Source organism: Polistes canadensis, unplaced genomic scaffold (assembly GCF_001313835.1).
Source record: "Polistes canadensis isolate GaletaPanama2010 unplaced genomic scaffold, ASM131383v1 scaffold_0, whole genome shotgun sequence".
Taxonomy (NCBI): Eukaryota; Metazoa; Arthropoda; class Insecta; order Hymenoptera; family Vespidae; genus Polistes; species Polistes canadensis.
Window position 1 is genome coordinate 1,818,965 of NW_014569547.1, and position 9,097 is coordinate 1,828,061.

The following is a 9,097-nucleotide window of genomic DNA, read 5'->3' on the forward strand; positions in this document are numbered from 1 at the left end:
GACCTTTCAATGAGAATATTATTATTGAAATATTATAAAATGAATTGTTTAAATGTTAGAATGTGTTTTAATGAAATTAAATGCATGGTTTATGTCAAATTTTGAATTTGAATGGAAGCACGTGCGTTCGACAACAATAAACGTGAGTTACGTTATAAATGTATGTATGTATGTAAACAAATGTACATACACGGGGATGGGGATGGGGAGGGGGAGAGAATATTTACACTTATGCATATGTATTTGGCGTGTGTATAAATTACATACATAAAAATATGTGCGTACGCATATAAAATATTATTTATATTAATTTATTCCTGACAAGTTTTTCGTTTCAATTAATTAACACGCTTATCGTCATTCAGATCAACTAAAGTTTAGGTTGTTTTTTTCTTTTTTGTTGTTTTTTTTTTATTTTTTATTGATATCTCTATTCTAATTTATATATTTTATTCTTACCATTCGAAATCTTCTTAATTAATTGGCAGAGCACGAAATTCAATTTACGTGATTTAAGAAGATACCACGAGCGAATTTATCTTCTCCCTTCGCGTGCTTGTAAATGAAAGTTCTCTCTTTTTTTTCTGTTTTTTCTTGTTTTTTTTTTTTTTTTTCATCCAATTACTCGAATAAATCAGAAAATTCAAATCTAAACAACTCGTGATTGCATCTGGGAATCAAATTAAGCCGAAGAGTACTTACGATAATTTATAAATAGAAAAAAAGGATTCTAAGAATATGAGGGGGGGGGGAGGAAGAATGTTTTGATTAGTATTAAAAATAAATATTTCACGAAATAAGTATTCAATCAATTGAAATCTATAAAATAATTGTATTAAAATAATATATATTCATTTAAGATATATACTACTATTTTTTCAATAGTGTTTCTTTTTTTCCTATACATATTTTTATTGATATTAAATGTTGTGGTTGTTGTAATTTATTTTAGTAAATATCATCGAGCGAAACAACACGTACAAAATCTATACGATCATCTTTAAAAATAAGCATAAGTTAGGTGGCCAAGAAAAATGTGTACAAATGTTCGAGTTAGATGCCAAGTTTTCCTATAGGTATATCATTATAAATGTAATAAATAGTTGAAAAGCTCGTTAAGTTGATATATATATATATAAAAATATGAATGTGAACCGACAAGATAATCCCACACTGTCTACTATTTTCTTCCAAAAAACGACAAGGTAAAACAACCCCACGTTGGATTTAAAAAATTGATGCCAATCGATAGTTACCTTTAACGATGTTTTAACTATATTTCAAACGAATGAAGTGTCCCCCAGTTGTATTTCCATATAAGAACCGTTCGATTAGTTATTTTTTTTTTCTGTTCTTTTTTTTTGTTCTTTTTCTTTTTATAAAATTAGACACAAAACAGCAAATCATTTTATTAACAAACCTCCCTCAACCCATTACGTTAAGCTTGATTTAAATGATTTGACCGAGTACTAGTAATTCAATATTGCTAAACAAATATATATTGATTATTGAAATTAAATTATTTATAATAAAAAAAGAAATATATATTCAAACGTCGATAATTTATCTTTCTTTCTTTTTTTCTATTTTTTCTTTTGCTTTTTATATTTATACACGAATAATTTATAATTCTTGTCAGGATCTGTCCAAAATTTGAATAACGCGAAACGTGGGGGATATAGAAAGTAGATACTAACGTTTATCTAACAATAAGCTTCTATGTTTTATGTGTATATATATATATATACATAGAAAAGACGTTTTAAAGTCACGCGACGTGCACGACACCGTGGTGTGTCTTCTATCGGTTTTAATGTTTTACACTTTCTAGTTTATTTATCTCGATTTCGCGATATGACCTTTTTTTTATCTAACAGATCGTTTCACCGTAAAAAACATACAGAAACTTGTGTGTATAAAGATATATATATACACATACATAGAGGTATACGTTAAATGAATTTGAATTTAAAAACACTCTATCATATCTCTCTTTAATGTTGGATCATAATAATTATCGTATATGTAATTGTAATCATTTTAACACGTGAAACATTTATTACAATATTGATATATTCGTTGTTTGTTTATAAATATGCGTGAGAAAGATATTTTACAAAATAATTTCAATTATTTTAATATTTATTTTTGCATTTGAACAAAGTGATATTATAAAATAATTAAATGTTATATCAATTTAGGAGAGACTTCGTATATTAATTTATTAAAATATATAATGCTTTCTTATTTCATACTTTAACTGGAATAATTATTTCATGAATTATTCTTTAACAGTAACATATGTTTATAAATACGTATCTCTTGTACATATTACGGGTATATATTACAGGTACATATTACACATGTAACATTGTATCTTTTTATATTTATAGAATATATAAACGGATATGTAAAATACGTATTAAGTATAAACCTTTTTCTATATTTAGTAATATAGGTCGATAACAAGCGTGAGATTAAAAGAATAAAGAAGATAATTAAAAAAGAAAATAAAAATAATAATAATAATAAATAAATAAATAAATAAAAAAAAGAAGAAAAAGAAAATGTGTGTGAAAACGGTTCTCGATCGATGATTCGCTCAACGATGCGTTTATTAACCATTATAAGTTAAACTTTATTATATTTTGTAGTACGAAATTCATTTTTAACGACCGATGAAACTGCAGTTAAACAACGAAGGAATATTTGTTTAATGTTAACGATTAATGTTCGAATAAAAAATAAATAAATATATAGAAGGATAAAAAAAACAGAGAGAGCAAAATTTTATGGGAAAGGAATTAACGTACGGAAATATTATTCTTTTATGTGTTTTGTATATATGTTTCTTTTTGTATTCCTTTTCTTTTCCTCATTTTTTTATTTTCTTTTCAAATCGGAAACTAATTAATTGGTCGATCGTGTGTAACTTTTCAATATTTGTTTAACTTTAAAATTAACTCGGAGAATATATATTGCACAAAAATATATATATATATATATATATATATATCGAAATAATATATTTATAAACAAATTCTTCTGTCTACGTTAAATATTTTATCGAGAAACTCACTTACGATATATATCCAACAGTCATAAATAATAAAGATTTATTCCCATCGAAAGGACTGACTTTAAAACTGACTTAAATTCAATATTTTATTACTCGTCTCGGTGTGATTACTATAAATCCTTTTTTTTTTTTTTTTTTTTTTAATAACCTTGTATATACATTTTCAAAAACCCAGTCCTATCTCTATCAGAAAAAAAAAAAAAAAACAATAATCCAATTTCTCTAACGTAATAATATTATCAAAATTAATTAACAATTCAATATTATATTTAATAAAATTCTATTTTTGTTATTTTTTTTCATTTTTTATCATTTATAATTGTTTTAATACAATTTTACACATAATAAATATCTAGATACATACATATATATACAAATACATTGATAGAGAAACATATAAATGAAAGTGATCGTGAAAAAAAAAAGAAAAGGTTAGAGAAATGAAATTTTTAACAGTTGATCGTTAATATCAAGGCCAAGTTCGTAAGAATTAGGAGGGCTCGTCAAGGGCCCTATCACAGCACCACTTAACTTATCGATTGTATCGAATCAACTCGAGTATAACTCGATTGCGTTCTGGTTAAAGTCATTAATCATCGCGTTCTTCTATCTTTGTTTCCTTCGTTCTATCTATCATATTCATAAATTTACTCGATCAGTTTTATGGGGTAGAGGGAGGATGGCCGGAGGGGCAGAAGGGGGGGGGAATCTTTCTATTCAAATATATAATATATATATATAGATTTTCTCTATTATGTTTGAGCTTTGTCTGAGAAATAAGATGATTTGCGATTAGTCAAAAATTTTCACACACAACACGACGAAGACAACGACGAAGACGACGATTCAACGACGAAAAAGACGCCACAAGTCTTTCGTTTTGGCATTGAATGTCTCGAAATGTTGGCACTAAGCCACGAAGATTTATTAATAATAAGCTAGATTTTTGTTGAAAGTGTAACTCGATCATTACGAATCGACTTAAACGTATACGGGCGCCTCTTCTGCTTGGCCTTTGCCAATTTTTTTTCTTCGTTTTGTTTTTTCTTCCCTTTTTCTTTTTGTTTTTAAAAAAGAAAGAGAGAGAGAGAGAGAGAGAGAGATTCCGTATTCGTTTTATTCTTTTACACATTGACCTCGACACCCTCTCTGTTCTTTTTTTCTTTTTTTTTTGGTATGATTTAATTTCTTTCTTTTTTTTTTATACGGACGATACGTGAAAGAAATAAATTATTATATTAATTTTTATATATATATATATATATAAACATTGTTCGTTAAGATTTGTTTGTTTTTTATATATAGATATTATTTTCGAATAATATTTATTCCAAAAGATTTGATGATTCGAAACTTGTGCGTTAACTTTCTTATTTTTAAGTAATACGAGATAAGAATAATCTAGTATTGTATTCAAGTAGTTAGAACTGATTTTTTATCTCAAGTGGATGCACGTACATGCAAAAAATTTGCTTTTTTTCTTTTTCTATTTTCTCTTTTCTCCGTTTTTTTTTTTTGTTTTTTGTTCTTCATATCAATTTCATCTATTATTTTGTTAAAAACATTATCTTTCCTGAGAAAAACCCATACAAGAATAAGACGATAAATGTTGAATTTTTTATTGTAAATTAATCGATCGAATTGTGATAAAAGGAAAGAAAAAACATATTATTTATCGATACTTGTGGAGTATTTTGAAAACATGTGTGTGGGCATCGTTCAATGATGTGATCTTTAAGATAATCAATATTCTCTTTAGATAGATATAATCTACTTTTTTAACGAAAAATAAATCTACGATAAATACAGGAAATTATGTATTTCAATAATATCGTATAAGCTAATAAGCGTAATCAAGATTTTTATATTTTCCCCCGAAAAAATTAATTAATTCTTCCAATAGCTAATATATATTATATTTTGTTGTTTTTACACTTCCTTTTGAGATTCAATCAAAAATTAATTTTCTATTTTATTTTTATATAAAAATTACTTCGTTCTGTATTTATTTTTCGTTAAAAATTTCGTAAAATATTAAAGAAAATCTTTCCAACAATAACAAAAAAAGAAAAACCTTTCAAAAAATTTATCGTATTTATTTAAACGTAATAAAAATCAACGAATTTGAAATCGGCCAAACCGAGAACTCTTGAAAAGGAAATAAAGAACATTTGGAACTACTCTACGTTTAGCCTTGTTTTACGGTTGAACAATTTTTCCGAACTCTCAATGGAGAAATCGTCGGGAAAATATTTACAGTAGGGCGTTATACAAATTTATAAAACACAACGTTCTCCCAGTGGCGTCTCGGTTCCCAACGAAATTGCTTTCGAAAGCTTTTTTCCCCCCTTTTCCACCTCCTCCTCCTCCTCCTCCACTGCGACCACCCCCGCCCCATTTTAACCACCCTTCATTCGACACCCTTCACCATCTCTCTTCCTTCCACCTTAAAATCCATTTTAAACTGCATTTCTTTTTCTCTCATTTCTTTTCTATATCTTTATTTTGTTTATCTTATATATTTTTTGCTATATCTCTCTTGCGAGGTTTTTTCTCTCTCTCTCTCTCTCTCTCTATTTATCTTGTTTTTCTTTTTTTTTTCTTTTCTTTTCTTTTTTCTTTTTTTTACATAAAATAATCTCCCCATTTACGCGATTTCCCCTCCATTTATTTACGTGGATTCACTTTACTACCAGAACCCTTATGTTACCGCAATAGGTTGTACGTTGGGGGGGGAAAAACATAAATTCAGGGATTGATTCCCTAATGGTGTAATTTATTTCGTAATTGAGTAAACATGTTTAATAATCGTTAGTAAATTTAATAAACAAATTTGTGAGATTATTAAAATACTGGAAATCGACGAGAAGATATATATTATACTGCTAAGAAAATTATTAAGAAAATAAAAAAGGGGTACGCCTTGTTTTTTTTCGTGTAACCATAATAATTAATATTAAATGGTAGAGAATTATCACACACACATACATACGTTTATTAATTCAATTTTTTTGTTTTTCATTTCTTTCTAATTCATTGAATTTTATTTATTTATTTTCTTGTTTTCAATATTTCTATATCTCTCGTTTCCTATTTTTGTTTCTTCATTTGTCTATTTGTTTGATGTGAGTCTCGTAGATAAGCACAAACGTGAAGTACGAGTAAGCGGAAAAATATGAGTCGGAATAGATAGAATTTAAAAAATATAAACAAATAGAAGAGACGTAGGATAGATAAAAAAAAAAACACAAAAAGAGATAGTGTGCGTGTGTGTTGTGTGAGAGAAAGAAAAAAAGAAAAATAACTGAAAGGTCGCATACAATATAAAATCTAAAAGTCAAAACCGAGTAATATTATTGAATATTGCATAAATCAAATATATACATACATACATATATATTTTTTAGTTGCATATTACAAAGTTTTAGAATTATTAATATAAAATAGTATATATATAGAACAGTCCCATTTCTTTCACACTTTTTTCACCATAATTATAATATATTTATATTTCTTATTTCTTTTTCTTTTTTTTCTTGTTATTTTAATTTATCTCTTTCTTTCCATTTTTTTATTATCATTCTTATTTCATACATCTATCTTTTTAATCATTTTTATTTCTACTTTCTCTGCCTGTCTCATTTTTTTTAATCTTCTTTTCTTTCTCTATTTTTCTCATTATGTATTTCTATCTATCTGTCTATATCTATATCATCTTTTTGTACGACTGTCATATATATATATATACGTGTATGAATCTATGTGTCTATCTTTTTTTCATGATATCACATCTCGACGCTCATCAAGCTCTCTCACTTTCTTTAGTCTTTTTGTCGTGGTTCCATTGAAACAAGCGTGCTTCCTATCTAACGATTCTCGTTATATCTAGGAGCTTTCTAACATTTACAAAATCACACGGCTTCGGACAATCATTTTCAAGAATATCCTTCGACACTATATACATATATATATATTTTTTGATGTTTCAAAAAAAAAATATATTAATAATTAAAAAATACTCATTGAAAGGTCACATTAACTATTTTAATACTTTTATGATTTTTACAATAAATAATCAATGAAATAAATTTAATTCGACACAACGTATAAAAACGCGTAACTTAATTAATTCGTTAGATTGAAACACAATCGAAGATTATAAAACGTAATTGGAAAAAAAAAAGTTAATTACGTGCGTGTTATAAAAAGTACTCGTCGTTAATTGATAAACAAATAAAGAATGAAAGAATGAAGTCAAAAAGTGGAAAAGATTGTGATGGAAATTAGTGAAACGTCGGATGAAGAGGACGTAGAAGGATACATTGGGAATAATACTAAAGTTATATCAAGATTTGATTTAGTGGATGTAATAGAATCAACGATTAGAAGTGTCATTTTAGAAGATGTTACTACCGTTGTTTGTAAGGAAAAAAATGAGAAAGAAGAGACGACGACTACGACTACTAATAATAATAATAATACTACGACAAGTGATGATAGAAACATATATTTGACCATTTTGAAAGGTGTTATAATTATCGGTATTATTTTGACTGCACTTATCGGTAATGCAATAGTCGTTGCAAGTGTTAGAAGACATCGTAAATTACGTGTACCTACTAATAGATACGTCGTCAGTTTGGCTGCTGCTGATTTTTTAGTTGCAGTTTGTGCTATGAGTTTCAATGCATCCGTTGAATTGTACGGTCATTGGATTTTTGGTCGTACGATGTGCGACGTATGGAATTCTATGGATGTTTATTTTTCTACAGCATCTATCTTACATCTATGTTGTATCAGTGTTGACAGATATTACGCTATTGTAAGACCATTAGAGTATCCTGCTATTATGAGAAGAATCACTGTAACTTGTATGTTAGCAAGTGCTTGGACATTGCCAGCCTTTATCAGCTTTATTCCTATTTTTATGGGATGGTATTCTACCGAAAAACATCTCAATTATCTTCGAGATAATCCACAGGTAGACATTCATTTTCCTTTACCCCTTTGTAATCTTTATTGAAACGATAAGATCGTGTTTGGTAAATTGGTAATTGAAGAAACAAAAAGAATTGGTTAAAGAGTTTTATTTTTTTGTGATTAATTATTATACATCGAGACATTGTTTGTATTTTATTAATTATCTCTTGAAATACACCAAAAAAAAATAAACACCGATGTTTTATTATATTGTATTTCTTCGACTCGTTCTTATTACTTTTTTTTCTGAGGTTAAAATAATTAATATTCAAATAATTAAACTCTATCAATATATTCAATTCCTCGTTTGTTCTCTTATTTTTGTTTTCATTTCTTAATTTGTACGAATTATATTAAAAAGGAAAGAAAATAAGATAGAATAAGGTCTCGCAAAAGATTATTATTATTATTATTATTATTTTGGAAACTAATTGAAAAATGATTGCCAACATACATGATTATTATTATTATTATTCTTTTTTTTTATGGTGTAATACATAATTCGTATTTTAACGAGGGATTTCATTAGTCGCGGTTTTGAAACGTTGAAGTCGTAGCCTTGACTTAAGTGAGAATTTCGAAGTATAATACGTTATAGTAGTGCATATAGCAAGGTGGCACGAAGAAACGTTCCTATGTAATTTTGAACTTTCCCTTTAAATGCGTCTCCTTCCTTGGCCTCACTTTTCAACGGTGATCATTAACGTCTCTCCTTCATTCTTCTCTTTCTTTTCTTTCTTCGGATTGAGAATTGTCTCTCTCTCTTAAATTTCTCTTTCATTTTCTATCTAGTGAAATGATCCTTAACAATGATTTCAAACGATAAACTTAATCCGAAAGAAAAATCCACTACCCCGATCTTATCGTTTTTCTCTGTTAGGTTGGTTAATACAAAAAAGAAAAAGATTGATTTTCGATTAAAGTCTTTTTTCTTCTTTGTTTTTTTTTTTTACACTCAATTTTTAATAATTAAATTTAAAATTAAATTATATTATATTATAATATAAAATATAATGAATGATATATATGAGATTAAAT

The 9,097-nt window shown here is 27.1% G+C and overlaps 1 protein-coding gene across 3 annotated transcripts in view; it reads left to right on the plus strand.

Annotated features, from left to right (window-relative positions):
- Window positions 1-9,097, plus strand: part of LOC106793338 (octopamine receptor beta-3R-like) — a 67,599-nt gene that overhangs the window by 44,106 nt on the left and 14,396 nt on the right. Inside the window, exon 2 of one of the 3 annotated variants that reach the window (XM_014760195.1) lies at window positions 7,217-8,060. The exons of the other annotated variants lie outside the window; for them this stretch is intronic. Within the exon in view, the coding sequence (XP_014615681.1) occupies window positions 7,356-8,060 (705 nt within the window). The 5' untranslated portion in view covers window positions 7,217-7,355. The remainder of the gene's footprint in view (window positions 1-7,216; window positions 8,061-9,097) is intronic. 3 annotated transcript variants of the gene reach the window in all.